General features: G+C 43.3%; 1 protein-coding gene across 2 annotated transcripts in view; it reads right to left on the bottom strand.

Annotated features, from left to right (window-relative positions):
• PPP2R2C (protein phosphatase 2 regulatory subunit Bgamma) overlaps nt 1-20,915 on the bottom strand; it is a 194,554-nt gene that overhangs the window by 150,572 nt on the left and 23,067 nt on the right. The window contains exon 2 of one of the 2 annotated variants that reach the window (XM_044296222.1): nt 1,337-1,366. The exons of the other annotated variant lie outside the window; for it this stretch is intronic. Within the exon in view, the coding sequence (XP_044152157.1) occupies nt 1,337-1,366 (30 nt within the window). The remainder of the gene's footprint in view (nt 1-1,336; nt 1,367-20,915) is intronic. 2 annotated transcript variants of the gene reach the window in all.

Below are 20,915 nucleotides of genomic sequence, written 5' to 3'. Positions count from 1 at the left end.
ATTTCAAAAAAGTGTGATAAGAATTTAAAGGATTTCTACAATACCAGAGAATGAAAAAAGAACACCTGGAAAACGTAATGTGATTGAGCTGAGATTGACAAATTATAAACTGTTAGTGGTGGTTGGTCAAGGATCACTCAACCAAGGTGGTGCAGCCCTTATTTTCATCTCTGCAGCAGGGTATATGTTGAGGCAGGGTCACATTAATAATGGGTGGCATCTCCCTTTGCCGCGATACAGGCGGCTACTCTGGTATGGTAACGCTCACACAGATGCTGGATATCCTCCTGTGATATGTCATTCCAAACTCTTTCATCTTGGACCCAAGGTGGTTGTTGGTTGTTGTGCATGGGAGACCCATCACCCCATCTAGTCCCAGACATTCTCAATGGGGGAGCTGGCCAGAGGAGCTGCTGGATACCCTGAAGAGCACGTTGTGTAGTGTGGGCAATGTGTGGGTGAACATTATGTGGTTGGAGCGCCACATCTGCTGAGTCAAAAAAGGCAGTAGGACTGGTTCCATGATGTCCAGGACATATGGAAAACATAAGTACCATATAGGAACAACCATGGTAGGATTGTAGCTAATGGCGCCCCAGACCATGACACCTGGTGTTGTTCCTGTGTGTCTCTGCACTATGCATGATGGCAGTAGGTGTTCTCCAGCTTCCTGTCAACCCTGATGTGACCGTCAATGACAAACAGTAGCATTCAGTAATGAAAGCAGGTTCTGCCTTGGTACTAATGAGGCCACATCAGAGTTTGCAGGAAGGCTGGAGAGCGCCTAATGCCATCATGCAGAGACACACATGATGGCATTAGGCGCTCTCCATGGTGTGTGGTGTCATTAGCTAACATGCCTATTCCTGTCTGATATATGTGGATGGAACATTGACTAGCCTTTAGTATGTCCAGGACAGCATGGAACTAGTCATACTGCCTTTTTTTACTTACACATGGTGTTCCAGCAAGACAACGCCCACGCACACACTGTCCGCACTACACAACATATCCAGCAGCTCTCCTGGCCAGCTTGATCACCAGATCTCTCCCTCATCGGGAAAGCCTGGGGCTGGATGGGGCACCTTGGTTGTATGATAATTGACCAAGCTCCACCAGCAGTTTAGACTTTGTCAATATCACCTCAGTCACACTAAGTTTTCCAAGTGTTCTTTTTTCATTTTCCGCTAGTGTAACGCCATAGATGTAACGACTATCATTACGTAAATCGTTAGGTCTATGGCCCCTTTTAGTCACATATTTCATTGCATAAAGATGTCAAATACAACACAAATCAATGCAGTTGAAAGGAACGAAAGAAGGTGGGGAGACCTACCATTGCTTGTGGTTATGATGTCAAGGCAGCCTAATGCAACAGGTACAAAAACAAAACAAAAAGAATACAAACTTAAGGTCTATTAACTGTAGTCATCCAGATGAGACACCGAAACACACCAACGTACAAGGCCCACAGCGATGTATCCACTGACACTGGGTACGGTTCAGGCAAGGGGTCACAAACAACAGACAAACACCACGAATGCAGAACAAAGGAGATGCAACAAATTATCACAGATGCAAACAGAAAAATGGTGTCCTCTATATGACTCATTCCCAGAACCTAACATTATGCTACTGGTTCTCTGGCGCTCCTGTAAGTGGTATAAGGATGAAGTACCAGTGTGCCATTGTTATAGAGTCCTGTTGTGTCATTGTTCTGTTTCTCCGTGTGCCATTCTTCTAGGACAAGTATCAATATGACGGGTCTTGTCGTAGTGTGTCTGGAACGGCCACTGTGTTAATGTATTGTTCCACTGTACTGATGCATGCAGCGCTATTTTTACTGACAAAATGACGGACACTGCGTTGGATCAGGATGGCAGGGGTGGATTGGCCACAAACCCTACAGGGAAATTTGCTGGTGGGCCATTGTCCAGAGGGCCACCCAATTCCTCTCTGCTTCTGAAAGGGTACATAATCATCTCTCAACAGTAATTAACGCTGTGAGAATCAGGCACTCATGTACCCAGCCAGGTCACCTCCTAAGCCCCCTGCTCCATGGATAACTGGAGGAGGAGGACAGAAGATGGTAGCTATTGATGGCCACCACAGAGGTCCAGCCTTTGGGGCAGTATATTGTTCTACGCTGTTTTATTTGGTTCTGCTGGGATGGTATTTTGCATTATGGTACTGTTGACCCTGCCTACTTGTGTTGCCTCGCCTTCTGTTAATTTGGACCTGCCTACAAAATGGGGCCACTTTTAGTTTTAGTTTTTTTTCCAGGGCCACAGCAGGATGGACCCATGGTCCAACATGCAACGGATCAACAGGGGTGGATTTGGCATAGAGATGAGCGAATCGATTTAACAACAAGCAGGTTTCGGCACCTTTGTGGGGGCATCCCTGAAACTAAAGATGCTCTCCCTGCCTCTTGATTGACTAGGCTGAACATCTAGGCAGGCCGAGCCAATCTTGCGCCTGCATCCTTGCTCCGAGTAGCGGCGCATCAGCAGAGGCTCTGCTTCTGCTACTTCCTATTTCCGCAGCTAATAAGACCTAACCTTTTCCACTGTTGTTGTCTTTCTCAGCTCTGCATAGCGACACACCTATGGACCAGCTCAAATACGTAGACGTTTGCAAACTATCATCATCATCACTACAGTAACTAGCTTGAGTAAACCAGACGTAATAGCAAGGCATATACCCTGTCTTTCATATACATTCCATACACTGGTTATGGACTAGTACCGTGCATGAATCCTTTCCAGCCACTTATTCTGCTGACATCCTACACCGTAATAAACTGATGCAAGCAGAAAGGTCGTGTTACCTATTTGTGAATATTTTATCCCGAAGGTTTATGTACCACCTTGAATAGACAGTATATCCAATGCTACAATTGTATGCCACAGAAGACAGTCCATGGAATTCTAGCTGAAGCCTGGGTATGGCGCCACCTATCCATAGGCATAGCAACTCTATCTTGGGTGGGGGAACTAGCCTTAAAGAGTACCTGTCACCCGAAAATGCAATCTGAAAGCAGCATGTTGTCGAGCAGGAGAGACTGAGCGGATTGATATATAGTTTTATGTTAAAAAAAATTGAGCAAAATCTGTAATTTTTACATTTATATCTTAGCTTTTTTCACTTCCTGTGAGCAGCTATCAGTACAGGAGGGAGGGGTTATCAGCAGGGGCGTACATAGAAATCATGGGGCCCCATAGCAAAACTCAGAATTGGGCCCCCCCCCCCCCCCCAATAAAAAGTTTAATTATTAAAGCTGATTAGTGAAGGTGCGGGGTACATTAGGAGCTAAATAAAAGGTTAGGCTGTGGTCACATCACGTTTTTTACTTATATGTTGGGGGGGGGGGGGGGAGATAAAGTGCTGCACCCTATGTTTTTCTATCCTGCAGCGTCCAGTAGAAAAACCGTATAGGTTAACATATACATTTTTCTTTCAAACTCTATGATGAAGGATGCCACTGTATGTATACATGAAACGGATGGAAAAAACGGGACATGAACTCGGCCTCAGGGTCCATTCACACATCCGTTGTTTCTTTCTTGATCTGTTCCGTTTTTTTGCGGAACAGATCTGGACCAGTTCTGTATCCATTCATTTTCAATGGGTCCTGAAAAAAAATCAGACATTAAGCTGTCCGATTTTTTTCAGGACCCATTGAAAATGAATGGGTACAGAACTGGTCCAGATCTGTTCCGCAAAAAACGGAACAGATCAGGAAAGAAACAACGGACGTGTGAATGGACCCTAACCCTTTAAGTTTTATTTATTTTATGATTGGTGTAAATCAGAGGATTAATTACTGCAGCAGAACTGTCCACACTGGTCAATGTGACCCCTGGGACAGATCTTCTGCAGGTCCACAGCATTAGATCTCTGTCTCACAGCTCAACTTCTCCCTTTGTTATTAACAGGGAGCAGAGCTGAGCAATTTTAGTCATGTCCCATCCTTCACTCAGAGGTCGTCTATCTGGAGCATTCAGCACATGCCTCAGGTCCCATGTGAAAGAATATATATATGCACTACAGTGAGCAGAGCTGAGGCTGACCCTAACAGCTCTGAGTACAGTCACACTGCTGCAGCAAACAGCCCGTCCTCCTGTCAGCTCCTCTCAGCTCTATCATGCAGAGCACTTCTGCTGCTGCTTCCTTCTGCCCTCTCACACAGCCTAGGAACAGTGAAGGCAGTGCTGGGGGTTAACAAGCAAGAGAAGGGCAGGAAGACCCAGAGGAGGGTAAGCATGTGGGACATCACTGCTGAGAAAGTAGATGCAGAGCTGGTACTTTACCGTGGTGCTAGGTGTGGGAGCAAAGACATCACAGAGGGGCGGGCACATCAGGCAGTGAGCTGCTTCCTGATTGGAGGAATCGGCTGCTCACTCTCCCTCCTTCCAGCCTGCTGTTGTCAGCGCAGCACTAGCGCTGTGTATAATGCCAAATGAAAATCTAAAACTGTAATGGCACTGGGGCGTTTGGGCCCAGGGCTGCCGACCCAAACGCCCCATTGCCAGTATTTAAATCTCTACTGTTAACTAATGCAGCGAATATTCAGGTCGGAAAGGGGGCGGGGCCACGCAGCCTGGCCGGGCCCCCTAACCTCACGGGCCCCATAGCCAGTGCGTGGTCTGCCTATATTGACGGTACGCCACTGGTTATCAGTGACTGACAGCTATCTCTGTATACACACAATGCTGTCAATCACTGATAACCCCTCCCTCCTGTACCGATAGCTGCTCACAGGAGGTAGAAAAAGCAGAGACATAAATGTATAAATTACAGGTTTTACTGAATCTTTTCCCATACAACTATATATCAATCTGCTCGTTTTTTCCTGCTCTAGAACATGCTGCTTTCTTAAAACAAAACAGAATCATGTAAAAAAAAAAAAAAAAAGATCCTATGCATAACTGAAGCAACAGGATCCGTTTTTTTTCTACGATCCTGTTTTTCTCTCTCTTTTCTTCTGATGGATCGGAAGAACGGAAAGCTAAACGGTGATGTGCACTCGGACTTCCCTCTTACCTATGATGCCTGATGCTCATTCCTTACATTATGTGCCTGTCCCTTTCCTTTGTGACAGATGGCATTGCCCCAATTGGACTAAAAGGAAATCTACATGGGGCATCTACATTTGGCTGGGAGCTATTCCTCCCGAAAAACCACATACACATGCACACTTGGCTTGGCCAAGTATACATGTGTTCTCAGTGGGTAACAGGAAATAAGTCACTTTCAGAAACCTCTGGCGACAGTTATATCCCTGAGAACCAAAGCACTGGGCATGCTGAAATGCAACAGCCCCAAACAACAGATGTTAGGGCACCCTCATACATATTAGATCAGGCATCCTCAAACTTCGGCCCTCTAGCTGTTGCAAAACTACAACTCCCAGGATGCCCTGAACAGCCTACAGGTATCAGCCTACAGCAGGGCATTGTGGGAGTTGTAGTTTTACAACAGCTGGAGGGCCGCAGTTTGAGGATGCCTGCATTAGATGGTCGGCTAGTGTCACCAAAATCAGTGGGGGTTGCCAACATTCTTATTTGTGTGGCAAGCTTTAGTCTGCACAGTAGTTCGCATCCCAGTGCTGCAGTCTGTGCTCCAGAGCTGTTCTTCCTTTTGTGACAATTGACAGCCATTGCAGTGAGCTATCTTTTCGGCATGCATACACACTAAGCACCCTCTCCTCCCACCTTCCCCACCCTTGCTTCCATGTCTACCAGTCTTACATATAGTGCCTCTCTTGCCTTTTTGGATTTGTATGCACCAAACATCAGCAACACTCGGCACCCCTGCTGCTGTAGAACTACAACTCCCAATATAAACGCTTACTTGGCTGTTCTTGTAACTTCCATAAAAGTGAAAGGAGGATTCTGGGAGTTGTAGTTTCAGAACAGCTGGAGAGCCTGAGGTTGCTGATCCCTGGTATACACTAAGTACAGCCAAAGGAAATTAAAACTTCCCATTCTAGGCCTTCATTTATTAAAATTGGGTGGGGATGTTCATTTTGGAAAAATTGCCGTGCAGACGATAAATACGGTGTATATTTAGTCATCTCAGCATTTAGGACTCGGTAAAGTCAAATCCCTCTCTGTGGGAAATCGGCCAAAACAGCAATAAACCTGTGATACTGTATTTTTGAGGTTGTTTACAGGAACCATTAATTAGAGTCCGAATATAGGATCCAATAATGCTCTACTGATCAGGGCGGAAATCGATCATGTGGATGAAATAAAATGTAACCTTGCAAATCTTCGCTTTGCATTATTTCATAGACGGCCTATTCAAGGCTTTTAGCAGAATGCACTTTCTATTGTAGACATAAACCCCAACTCATTGGCAAGCCACGCAACACAAGCGGACAGCGCTAAATGGTAACATTAGGCAGATTTCGCACAGTATTCAGATTCTCTGCTGCCTGCCAAAAACCCATCTTCAGCCACTTAAATATGCACAGAATTACTTTCCTGCTACCAGTGGATATTTCTCTTATAGCTGATGTCCTTAATACATTTCTGCTGATTTCACCATGTGGGACACTCTTGTCCATAGGATGAATCTGGTAAAACAGCTGACTTGAATGGTGCCTAGCTGCAATACTGCGCATTGCCCATGGACAAGAGTGGCGCTGTTTCTGGAAGAAAGCAGCTATATTTTGTACAGTCTGCTGTAGAATCAACATACAGAATTAAACATTGCTCGCCCTGTAGTTATTCTGGTACAGAAAACTAAATCTAATGCTAAAGACTTGTTTGGCTCTAGGCGTTTGTATGTTATCTCTGGTGCCTCCCTGCACTAGCCTATGGTCTCCCCGTAATTCTAATGTTCTGTACGACAATGTAAGTTATATAATGCCTTCTTTTATATGAAGAATTAATCTACAAACCTAATAAAAAGTTGAGCAACTTTGTAACTAAATGACTTTGTGTTTCTTATTTTGTGGAGTTACAGCCCAGAGCTGAATTCACAATTCTGCTGGTTACTAGAAGAAAGTCTACAAGACTGTTAACAGGCACAAACTTAAACCTTTAGAGGCAATGTTTGTTTATGATTGCATTTTACTCATTTTTGGCTAAAAATATTTTTCAATTGGCCTTTATTAAAAATATTGAGCTCTTCTGTCACAAAGGGGTAACTGTTTTTTGAACTGTTTGACTGGTACTTTTACTGTGTGCCGGTCATCTAATAAACCTTATCTCTAAACTACTAAGAGGTCATAAACATTTATTTTAGCCACAGTAAGATAAGAACTGAGCTATAATGAGTGTCAGAGAGCAGAGATAAGGAGCCGTCAGCTCCCAAACTGATGGAAAAGAGAGAAAATCCACAGGCAGCTAGTAGAGAATCTCAGTTCTGTACAGAAAAAAAGATTCCATATTGTTAATAAAGACCAATTGAAAAAATATTAGTTAGAAAAAATGTACAATGGAATAATAAAAAGATTGCCCCCAAAGGTGTACATAGCTTTAAAGGGGGTTTCCTTTGCAAAGGATAGATCACCAATATCTGGTTGATGTGGGCCTGACTTCCGACTCCCCCTACAATCAGCTGTGCATCAGAAGCAGCTCCATACTGTGTAGTGGCTGTGCCTAGTTACAGAAGTTCCCATTCAACTGAATGCCCAGCAGCTCCTGCAAACTTCTGATCAGTAGGGATTCTGGGAGTTGGACCTCTGCCGATCTGATGATCTATCCTAAGGTTAGGCCGTTAATAATAAAGGTCTGGAAAACCCCTTTCACAAATTTATAATGCAGGGTGGGGCAGGTAATTAAGGAATGCTATTAGATTTTGGCTCAGAAGCTGGCAGAATTGTGAATGCAGCTCTGGACTATAATACAGACTGTACCACGTTCAATACAAGATTAGTAATGTATTGTGTGTACACACTCAGTTTTATGTAGATTAATTCTGTGTATCACATCAGGGCTCATTCATGAACCTGTAGAACTTCACTGATGTCAGTGTTGAAGACCACCTAATGCTTCTCTGTGACCTCTGTCCATGGTGCTGAAACATTTCTCTATTATTTGTCCGTAGTTGAATTTCTCCACTAGACTTCATGATAATTCATAATGCCACCATTAAAATGGTTTAACTCGGCCAATGAAGCTCTATTATTTATGGGACAATCTACCTTGTAGCTGCTGCTGAACCTCCTTTTAATGTAGGTTAAAGGGGTTTTCTGAGATTTTGATATTGGTGGCCTATACTCAGGATAGGTAACCAATATCACATCAGTGTGGATCCAACTCCCGGCACCCCCTGACAATCAGCTGTTTGAATAGGCCAGTGACATTACGTCCATTGGTCACATGGTCTAGGTCAGGGATGAGCAAACTCGGCCCTGCAGCTGTTTTAAAACTACAAATCCCATCATGCCCTGCTATAGGCTGTAGGCAGACTGGGAATGATGGTATTTGTAGTTTTACAATAGCTGGAGGGCCGAGTTTGTCCATCCCTGGTCTAGGTGCTGCTCAGTTCCATTCAAGTGAATCGGGCTGAGTTACAATACTAAGCACGTCCACTATTCGGTGGACAGAACTGTTCTTGGTAAGCTGCGAAGAGGCCTCTGCGTTTACTAGAGCACTGCAGCCTCCTCAAACAACTGTTCAGTATTGGGTCCCAGGTATCAGACCCCGCTGATCTGATATTGATCTTGAGAATGGGTCCTCTATATCAGAATCTCAGAAAACCCCTTTTAAGCAGCAGTACTCAATGTCATGCAGCATCTACAAAAGCAAATAGGATTTTGTGTGTATAACTAGAGAGAAAACCTGTGATCCCAAGGTAATATTAACCTCTATAATAAAGAACACACATCAAATATGAGATTCAGTTTTGAGCTCCAAATTGTACAACGAATATAGGACAGCTGGAAAGATTTCGAATGTAGGCACCTACATTATTAAATAGGAGGTCTCTCTTACAATGAGAAGTTAGAAAGATCAGGCATGTTCAGTTAGGAAGAAAGATACCTCATAGGTAATTGCATTTATATGTCTGATGTACAGAGCATTTGGAAAGTCTTCAGACCCTTTCAGTTTTTTCACATTATGTTACGTTGCAGCCTTGGGCTAAAGTAAAAAAAAATCATATTTTTCCCCATCATTCCACACTCAATAGCCTATAATTAGAAAGTGAAAACAGAATGTTTGAAATCTTTGCTAATCCATTGAAAAGAAAAAACTAAAATCTTGCATTGACATAAGTATTCAGAGTCAGACCCTTTACTAAGGACTTACTTGAAGCCCGTTTGGCAGCGATTACAGCGTCCAGTCTTCATTGGTATGATGCAATGATTTTTTTGCCATTCTTCTCTACAGATCCTCTAAAACTCTGGGTATGTTGGTGGACAGCCATTTTCAGGTCTCTCCATAGATTGGGTTCAAGTCAGGGCTCTGTCTAGGCCAAAGACATTAACAGAGCTGTCCCTAAGCCACTACTGTCTTGGCTGTGTGCCTAGGGTCTTTGTCTTTTTGGAAGGTGAACCGGTGGCCCAATCTAAGGTCCAGAGCGCTCTGGATCAGTTTTTCATTAAGAACATCTATGTACTTAGCTATATTCAGTTTTCCCTCACCCCTGACCAGTCTCCCTGTTCCAGCTGCTGAAAAACACCCCACAGTATGATGCTGCCACCACCATGCTTCTCTGTAGGAATGGTATTGGGCAGGTGATGAGCAGTAACTGGTTTCCTCCAGATATCGCGCTTGAAATTGGGGCCAAAAAGTTAAATCTTGGTTCCATTAGAATCTTGTTTCTCACAGTCTGAGAGACATTTAGATGCTTTGTTGTAAGCTCCAGGTGGGCTTCCATGTGTCTGTTACTGAGGAGAGGCTTCTTTCTGGCCACTCTGCGATAAAGCCAAGATAAGAGGAGTGCTCCAGTAATGGTTGACCTTTCTCTCATCTGCACACATGATCTTTAGAGCTCAGCAAGAGTGATTACTGGGTTTTTAGTCACCTCTGTTGCCAAGGCCATTTCCCCCTGATTACTAAGTTTGAAGGTACGTCAAGCTCTAGGAAGAATCCTGGTTGGTACAAAACATCTTCCATTTTAAAAATATAGAGGCAACTGTGGTCTTGGGAACTTTCAGAGCAGCAGAAATGTTTTTGTATCCTTCTGTGGACCTGTGCCTCCACACAATCATGTCTCTGAGCTCTACAGGCAGTTCTTTCCTCCTTATGGCTTGTTTTTTTGTCTGATATACACTTTATATAGACACACATGTGTCTTTTCCAAATCATGTCCAATCAACTGAATTTACCATGAGTGGACTCCAAACAAGGTGTAGAAACATCTAAAAGATGGCTCTAGAGAAATGGAAAGCACCAGAGCTAAATTTCAAGTGGTACAGCAAAGGGTCTGAATAGTTATATCCATGCAAAATTTTAGTTTTTCCTTGATGAGTCAAGACATGATTTAAAAAATTTTTTTTTTAGCACAAGGCCACAACATAACAATTATGTGATAAAAAGTGAAAAGGTCGTTAGACTTTCATTCCAAGAACTCTACAAGGGCTAGGAGACAGTCATTACATGGAAGAAAGGTAGATATCACTACAGGAAAGGATTCTTTCCAGTTACAGCAGTCAGACTATGGAATGTCCTACCACAAGAGGTAGTAATGGCAGATATTATGTTGGCTAGATGCTTATAGGGAGTGAAGATAAAAAGAAGATACCGGAGCCACGTTTCTTGGCACTGCTGGGCACGATGTCACAGGTGAGGTTTGTGATATTAAATACTTTTATTAATGTCTACGTGTTTCAAGGGCGTTTAGCCATCTTCATCCCCTCTCCCTGCGCCACTCCTGGTCTCCGCACGGCCGCCGCTGCTTCTCCCCGTGCATGGATGAAAACATTTGGTGTCGGGGACGGGGGGAGCAGCCAATGGCAGGCAGTGATGGGTACGAGCCTCCCTAGTCTCACCTGCACTGCTAGGGAGGCTCCCCCCCATCACCGCCTGCCATTGTCTGCTCCCCCCATCACTGGATGATTCCATCTACGCACAGGGAGAAGCAGCTGTGGTGCTGCGGGGGACCAGGAGCGGCACAGGGAGTAGGGAGCCAGGTAAGTAGAATCAGTGTGAGGGGCCCAGGCATATGGGGGCCATTTCCAACCTTAGATAACCCCTTTAAGAACACTCACCTCCACGTAAGTATATTTTAAAATAAAACCATAAACTGAAGTAGTATCTTACTTGGAATATCTAACAGTATCCCTTCAACATTGCAGAAATGTAGGCCTGTACTTTACTGTCATAAGTGTTGGTGTTTATAGGGATTTTCTGGGAGGACAGTATTGATGGTCTATCCTCAAGATAGGTCATCAATATCCTATCAATATCCCATCAGTGTGGCCTCCTTGCAGATCAGCTGTGTGAAGAGGTCGCAGCACTCCACAGAGCTCACCAAAGATAGACTAAAGTGGAGAATCAAATTTCTAGGAGTATACCTGCTCTGTGTTCCTGCAGGCTGCAACTCACAACCCAACCACTGGGTGGCTGCAAATAACACACATAGGATGGACATCTCATGACACAATATGATGTTATTTTGGCCTTGTCACAAACAATAATTTGTGCTGGATTTTCAGCCTGACAACTGGTATGATCATATTAATAAAACTTGCCCATTAACGCAGTATTAATATAACACTACAGTGTAATATAGGGATGGCCCCTGAAGAGCTGGAGCTTGCTGTTCTATAGAAGACTATTGACCTCTATAAAGTAGCTTTGTCAACTTCTTGAAACTTCTAATACTAGGAGAACATCTACCCCAGTCTATTAGATATAGTGGAGCAGCTATCTGAACTAACTGTGAACAATAGCCCTCCAATGAGCATGTTACTATACCATATTTTACTGCATAGGGGCTGCAGGAAAAACTTATATGAGGGATGTATTTCTCCTGAATAAACTGCAGACTATGTGGTCTCCAAGTGTCTCCAAGATCTGCAATCTGAAGTGTTGCCCAAACCCGACAACCCGATTAAAGGTCATATGCTATGTAATCTGTAATTCACGGACAAGATAGACAAATGTGAAAAGGCAAAAATGAAATGGACATCAGGTGAGGAAACTGCTCATCTGGACTATTTATCTCAAGCAATATTAATCAACCTAAATGTAGAAGCAAATAAACTAGACTGAAGCCAGAAGACATTGTGAAGCTGGTTTTACAGTTGACTGTAAAGAAAGATGAAAGAACATACATATGTAGTATGGACTATCTCTCCTCTGAGGTGGACAATAGGACTCACCACAGCTCATATTTCAGCCCTTGTGAAGCGCAATGGGAAGCTGGGAGTTGGTCTCTCAGGAAAGTCCACAATGTAGGACGAGCATACCCTTTCCACAGCCTGGGAGTCTCTGAGGCGGCTCTCTTTTCTCTCCTAAATTATAAAGATGGAAAGTTTCTTACCATCTTTTTTCTGAGACGGGACGTATGTCATTCAACTAGGAGGCTACAGTATCAATGTTATGTATCAGGCTTGGCCACCTTTTGGGTGGAACAATGAGTTTCAGTACATACTCCCAACCTTCAACGGAGCATGCCCTACAAGTAAAAAATGGAACATACCTTGTACCCCATAATAACTGTAGTCTACAATTATAACTAGCCAGATCATACTCATATTCCCTATTTAGTGCTAATGGTATGGGTCCGGATTCCTCATTTTTGATCATCCATCACTTATACATAGCAAGAAATAAGAGCTTCAAAAGAACATGGCTATGGTTACAGGAAAAGCATCTCAGACTTCACCTTAGCTCTTCATATGTTCTGAATACTTGACCTTTCCACCATTGAATTCAATGTGCTCAGCTACAGTATGTTTTAATTGAGTACAAAGTCATTGAACGCTAAGGTTTTATTGATTACAGCATATATAATAAACCCATCTAGAAAATGGAAATTCCATGCAAGATTTTGCTGGAGACATTGATGGACCATTTTTTTTTTTTTTTGGATCATCGTATTGTAGTTACAGTCAACTTTTGTCATGAAGAATTAGGATTTTAGAACAGTGATGCCCAAATGATGGAGAATGCATGTGTGTTAGGCCATCCATAGGAATAAGGTGCAGCACTGCCCTCTCTGGTCATCGATCAGACCAGAGAGCTCCTGTGCTCTGCCCCATCATATAGAACAGGGATGCCCAACCTGCGGCCCTCCAGCTGTTGCAAAACTACAACTCCCAGCATGCCCAGAAAGCCTACAGCTATCAGCCTACAGAAGAGCATGATGGGAGTTGTAGTTTTACAACAGTTGGAGGGCCGCAGGTTAAGCATCCCTGATATAGAACAGGCAAAATAGAACTACCACCATGAGCTAAGAGGTAGCAGAGAGCAATGCCAAACTAAGTCCAAAAAATATAGCACTGACCACGAATGATACATTGCTTCCCTAGAAAAGACAAAAATATCAAAAGTTCCCCCCCATGGTAATGAGGTTGGGACAGGAGTCACTGCTGTAGGATCTGTCATGTGACAACACAACTATATTAATAGGGTCCTTATGAGAGATACATTTCCAAAAAGCCAACAAAAATAAAAACATTCAAGAAAAAGTAACTACAGACCCAGCAGATGATCTCAATCCCGGGAAAAAACCTTTCCGTTTTAGTCCTCATGCATTCTGAATGGAAATAGATATGTTCAGGAAGCATCAGGACGTCTTCTGTTCCGGCACCATTCCGTTTTGTGACCGGACACAAGACCGCTGCAAGCTACGGATTTGTGTCCGGCCATAAAAATTAAAAAAATAAATAAAAATAAAATAATAGAAAAAACAATTTAGGAGTCTAAAAAAACTGATCCGTCACCCACTGACTTTCAATGTATTTAGTGACTAATCTGTTTTTTCCCCTTTTGATTTCGTACAACCGCCTCCTAACGGAACGGATGCATCCTGAAGTGCAAAAAATCTAAACGGTTCTGTTTAATTCCGGTATTAAGATCCTCTGCCGAATCTCAATACCGGGAAGTAAAAACACAAGTGGAAAAGTAGCCTTAGATAGGGTTCTTAGCGGGGAATGCAAGTGTAAAAACAGATGGTCCAACCCCTTAGACTGTGCCTATGAAGTAGACCACATCTTAAAGAAGACCTGTCTCCTCCCCTGACATGTCTGTTTTGGTAGCTACTTGCACCCCCTTGTACTAACATTTCTGGAGCATCTATTCTTAGGACTCTATGTTGTGCCTTTATTATTACTGCTAGAAGTCGTTACTAGCAGTTTGCATTGGGGGTCCAGCTGGGTGTTACCAGTTGGGGTGTGTCCCTGCACAGTCTGACACTGGCAGCACTGATTGGGTAACATCAGACTGTGAAAGGAAATTCACCAAACTGGTAACACCCAGCTGGACCTTCATTGCAAACTGCTAGCAATTCACTAGCAGGAATAATATAGGAATGGCAGAAGAATAAGAACATAGGAACAGATGCTGTAGAATTGTTATCACATGGGGACTGCAAGTAGTTGCTAAACCAGATACGTCAGGAGAGGAATTCTCTAGAAATATAACGCTGATGGTTTGACCTTAGGATGGGCCATCATGTTCCATCGGTGAAGGCATAACCTCAAAGCAATAAGCTGTAGATATTGACTCTGTATCTGCAGCTGTGCTCGATACATGTGCCATTCACTTCCCAGGCACTCTTGTGGCCTATTTATTCTGTTAATTATATAGTAACATAGTTTATAAGGCTGAAAAAAGACATCTGTCCATCCAGTTCAGCCTGTTATCCTGCAAGTTGGGGGTTCCAGTGGTTAGACCCTATCTTAAGGGTAGGCCGTCAGTGTTATAGTTCCAGAGACCCTCCACCGATCAGCAGCTGCCGGCATTGACAGGGAGGCAAACAGCGCCACTCTCTGTGTAGTGGCCATGTTGGCTTACTGCAGCTCTGCTCCCATCCACTTGGTGCACTCAATATGAGCTATAGCAGCCATTACCATGTCCTAGCGCCAGCCGGATGATTCCGGCAGGATCCCTCTGTGAATTGTTTGTCAGCATTACTGAGACATGTGAACCGGTTTCATATTTTATGTCAGTAATAAAGAATGAAAGCAAGCAGAAACAAATCATCCTGCATTATGCACCCAGCACTGAGCATTAGTACAGAGTTTTGCAAGTCACTGCTGGAATTGTACTCATTGAAATTCTATATCATCCTGCACTGATGGGATGAAGCTACTTCATATCTGTTCAGATGTTAGAGGAGAAAAAACTCTTCTAATATAGAAAATTCAAAAAGTATATTTATCACAGTGAAATGTTTCACTCTTCCTCATGGCTCTTTCACACGAGTGGATCCCGTGCGGGTAATCCGCTGCGTGAAAGAGAGCCAAGCCCCATTCCGGACAGCAGAGACACGGAGCAGTAACATGAGTGATAATACTCCGTGCTTCTCTGTGATCTTTTTACTACAAAATCACAGTGAGATTTTGTAGTTAAAAGATCACCGAGAGACAAAGAGCATTCTCAATCATGTTACTGCTCCGTGTCTCTGCTGTCCGGGACAGGGCTTGGCTCTCTTTCACGCAGCAGATTACCCGCACGGCATCCACTCGTGTGAAAGAGCCCTAACAGTTCACACCTCAATGTCATCTACAGAGTGTTTATCTGCACTGATCGAGAGATTGCAATCTTATACTCCATTCACATTCAGAGCAGCAATCAGAATTCTTCTTGCTGATCTCAGTCCTTGGTTCTGACCCCAGTTCTTACCCCTGTTTGGTCAGATGGTGGAAAATGTTGTAGTCACTGGATTGAAGTTTGATTAAAAAAAACACTATCACCCGCATTGACGAATATGATTGTGTCTAGAATTTGGCTTAAAAAGCACAAAAATGTGTCACATTTTGGCTTTAAGAAATCAAATCAAATGCAAAAGAAGAATAATTGAATGCACCTAGTTTACCAAGGGGGCGCAGCTTGGGGTGCAGTCACATCATCCTTTAGCTTTCCGTTCTTCTGATCCATCAGAAGAAGAGAGAGAAAGAGAGAAAAAAAACGGATGCTGTTACGTCAGTTGTCATCCGTTGGAACCATTTCTGTCTAAGGCTCCATTCACACATCCGCAATTCCGTTCTGCATTTTGGGGAACGGAATTGCGGACCCATTCATTTCTATGGGGCCGCACGATGTGTGGCCCGGATCCGGAATTGCAGACCCGCACTTCCGGGTCCACAGTTCCGATCACAAAAAAAAATAGAACATATCCTATTCTTGTCCACAATAGCTGACAAGAATAGGCATATTCTATTAGTGCCGGCGATGTGCGGTCCGCAAAACACACACGGATGTGTGAATGGACCCTAAGATCAGTTTTTTTATACGGAAAAAAAGTCCTGCAGTACTTTTTTTTCATCTAAGGTCCCTTTCACACTAGCGTTAAAGTTTTCTGGTATCGAGTTCCGTCATCGGGGCTCAATACCTGAAAAAAAAAAAATGCTTCAGTTTTGTCCCAATGCATTCTGAATGGAAAGCACTCCGTTCAGTATGCATCAGGATGTCTTCAGTTCAGTCCCTTGTACAGTATTTGGCCGGAGAAAATACTGTAGCATTAAAAAAATTAATACCGGATCCGTTTTTCTGGATGACTCCAGAGAGACGGCATTGCAATGCATTTGTCAGACGGATCCGCATCGGAACTGCCTGCCGGATTCTTCTAACGCTAGTGTAAAAGTACCCTAAAAAATTCTCGGACGGAAATGGCTCAAACAGATGACAACTGATGCAACAGCATCCGTTTTTTACAGGATCCTGTAAAGAAAGAGATCCTATGCAATTCTATACATAACCCGATACAACTGATCCGTTGTTGTTTTTTTCCCCTCTAAACTGTGATGTGAATGCACGCTTAGTGGGAAAAGGGTGTCGCTTGGATGGGAAAATGGGTGTGGATTAAGATGCCACAGTGTGCACCAATATTGGAATAGGAATTTTGGCACAAAATGTTGGAGCAAAGAAAGCTAACAGTAGTTAGGTGTGAAGTTAAAGGGGTTAGCCAATGATTAACTTAAAACATGAAAATCACACAGCATGACAATCTCTTTCTAACAAAGCCAGAACCAACCCTGTACCTCACATGGATCCAGAGATCTCCCCATTCATTGCTCTGCTAGATTTATATCAAGCTGGCAGCTCAGGGGCGTGTCCTTTTTGTTGCAGCTAGAGGGCGTGTCTCAGCTCTCCCTATCACAGCTCAGGGGGGCGTGTCTCAGCTCTCCCTATCACAGCTCAGGAGGCAATTGAAGGATGGAACTGAGCATGTGCGGCCACGTCATTTATGTTCTCTACTTGAGGTGAGTTAATTGATTCTAAATAATAGTCATCTCATCAAGCAAAGTTCTGCAGCTGTGACGGGTTGTCCCTGAAGCTGAGGACGCTTCCCCTGCTGCATGACTGACAGGGATGGACATCTCAACCAGTCCTGACTATCTTGTATCTGTGACACTGCTTTCAAGTAGAGGCGCAAGCGCTGAGGCTCTGCTTCTCCGAGCCATTCAGCGACTGTTCCTGCTCCGTTACCGGAAAATGTAGCAGTGCACGAACAGTGGATGTTTCAGTAGCGGAAGCAGAGGCTCTACTCGAAGCAGGCGCAATCAAGGCTGGCCAAGACGTCGCTCATCTCTACTGTCTACATTTTGGACAAGATTAGTAAATCTGTCCCTAAATCTTCAATGTCCTACAGCTAACCCGCTGGCGCTATGAGAGCTGCTAGAGCAGGGATAAGCGAACTTCGGCACTCCAGCTGCTGTGAAGCTACAACTCCCATCATGCAAACTTATTTGTCTGTTTTAGTAACATCCACAGAAATGAAAGGAGGATTCTGGGAGTTGTAGTTTCAGAACAGAGGTTGCTGATCCCTGTGCTAGAGTCGAGGCAAATATCCCCATGACTCTAAAGGTACGATCGTATAAGAAATGAGGGAACTCACAATGAGTTGCAGTGAGTATCCCACTCCATTCATAGCCAGAGCTGCAATCAGAATTCTGCTGGCTTGTCGTTAGACCTGCTGGATCCCCAGCAGCCAGTAAAGATTTGCCCCTGTTTAATCAGATGTAGAAAACGCGAAATCTTCCACAATGCAATGAGGCTGCGCACAGAGCTTTATAGACTCGCAGCTAACCATGTATGTGAATAGAGAAGAAGCACCAATTGAAATAATAATGAGCACAATAACAAAATGATGTCTAGTGCAGCACAGATGGAATGGAATACAAAACATCAGTCCGTTTTTTCCGGTAATTTTCATCCAGTAACATTTTATGTGCCTTTTTTTCACCCACAAGATTTCTGAGTGACAACTTTTGTAAATGCACCTAATTATATTTTGTAGATGTGACTGAAAACATAAAAGGAAGAAAGCATCATAATCTAATTGTCATCTGGATCTTTTATCATCCAAGGAGCACACTAACGGCCCCTGATTATACATGCCAGTACTTTACAGCACATGTTTCCTTTGAAATCTGAAATATAATGTAAAATGTCAGCAATGCATGGGGACCTGCGGCTTTACTGCCGTCCTGGCAAGGCTGGGACTAGAAGTAGGCCTTGGCATACAGGGTGCTTGTCTAGGATGCAGTGAGATGTCATGGGAAAGAAGGAACATGCTCTGGGCAGTTTTTAGGGTACCTGCACACAATACAGATTTGTATGCAGAAAAATCTGCAAGAAATCTGCACAAAATACGTATGTTCTGTTCTATTGATTGTGGTTTTTATGTGTTTTTTGTGAATTTTTATATACATTTTTTCTGCAGATTTTAGTGCATCGTGTGCAGGTACCCTAAAAGATTCCCCACCATCTACTGAAGGCTCTGGTCCTCAATTACCCGCTATCTATTCTGTCTTCTAGTTTCTTCCATCACTCCTCATTCCTCCTCCTCATATGTCCCTGCTTAGCCGCTCTTCATTCTTCTGCTCTGCTATCCCCCACCCCCTCAACTGAGACCTTCAAAACTCACCTTACCTTCCTTTGTAACATTCCTGCTGCATGACTTGTACTCTGTAAGGTACTGTTAGGTAGTGTATGAAGTATATAGAGGTATGTCATGAGCACTGGTTGACAGTTTTATATAGGCTGTGTTTGATGGCATTATTTATCCTCTGTATGGCAGTAGTATTGTTAAAGGGAGTCTAATATCAGGAGTAGTGTAAATATGAACTATAACGCTTCTGCAAGTTCACTATATATGGTGCTTCACTGTGTCAGCTGTCACTGTTTATCCAATCAGAAGTTGTCACTGAGAGCAGTGGGGAGGGGCTGTGAAGCATCTTAATGCAGAGAGAACTTCACAGTGATGCTCCCCCTACTGGGCACTTGCAGGAGCAGAATCTGGCAGAATAAAAGTTCATATTCACACTACTCCTGATGATAAAACAGCAATATAAGCAACAGAAACAAAATGAATAAGGTGGAGATGCTCCAATCTCATTTACAGGGGCTTTCAAGGACACACATTTTGATAACCTATCCTCAGGATAGGTCATCAGTATCAAATAGCTCAGCTTTCCTACTGATCAGCTGTTTTGAGCAGCCACCAATGCCAGAAATTATACAGTGGACGGAGCTGAAATTAGAAGACTCTGTAGTTGGTGGTACCAGTGTACTGCTACTTGGATCCCATTCTTCGGGAGCTGAGCACCCCAGCACAGCCACTACACAGTGCGCAGAACCTTCTGCTTTCAGCTCTGTCCATTGTATAGCTTCCGGCAGCTACAAAAACAGCCAATCAGTGGGGGAGCTCATAAGGGTAAATATATCATTGCTTAATTACTATACAAATAAAAAATTCTACAACTTTCTCATATAATTTATTCAGTTCTTCATCATTTCCAAGACATTAGTTTGCTGTCAGTAAATAAGAACACTGCTTTTTACATTCATAGGCGGCAAACCGATATAAACCTACTCCTGATCTAAACTGAGAAGTATATACGGTCTAGACAACGCTCTGTGAGCTAAATAGCCTGGACTCCAGACCGATACATTGTAGCAGACCGCCAAAGAGTTTCACTCACAGAGCATTGTCTATGCTGGATACAATTGTATCCATCCAGTGTGGAGAGTAAGACTAGGGTAGGTAAATTTGCTGCCCCTGAAAGTAAACAATAGTGTTCTCATTCAGCGATAACAAATCTTGAAAACGGTGAGGAATTGAACACAAGGCCCTCATTATCAAAAAGTTTACACTGCAAGGCCCCTTTACACTGCTAGATATAGCAGATGATTGTCGGGAAGGAAGCGTTCCTTCACTGGCATAACAAGTGGGGGGCGGGAAAGACAACAATTAGGTAGCCAAAGAACACATATAGTGAAGTTGGAAGCTGGTATAATTTCCTTTATACATTGATAAATGTGGGTCAAACTATATAGGAAAGTTATAGAACATTGTATTTATATACTGTAGCTAGTATGCTTTATAAACCTGAAAACTCATAAAAAAACAAAAAACAAGGATAGTCTAGTAGAGAGCATTTGTCACTCTCACCACCCGCCATGTCAATCGCAGCTGACAGGATGCTATACATGAAATTTAGCTCTGCTAGATGTGCTCACTGTAATATGTTACCTGATCACAGCCAGATTAGCAACTAACTCCTTCAGTACTGAACCCTATGGCTATTTAAGGACCCCTCCCTGTGACCCTTTGCCTGAGCAACAAGGTTGATTTGTTACTTTTTTCACTGTTGGGACTCATTTGGATTGCCGCCTGCCTTTGACCTTCTGTTCTGGATTATTGTTTTTGACTGAACTCTGCCTGCCATGACTTTCTGCTTGATCAACTACTGTACAAATTCTTGAATCAGTCCTACTAACGTCAGCCGTAAAATTGATAAAGTAAAATATATTTGTTATTTAAATGAACATTTAAAG

Source organism: Bufo gargarizans, chromosome 1, assembly GCF_014858855.1.
Source record: "Bufo gargarizans isolate SCDJY-AF-19 chromosome 1, ASM1485885v1, whole genome shotgun sequence".
NCBI lineage: Eukaryota > Metazoa > Chordata > Amphibia > Anura > Bufonidae > Bufo > Bufo gargarizans.
This window is presented reverse-complemented; position numbering and strand designations above follow the sequence as displayed.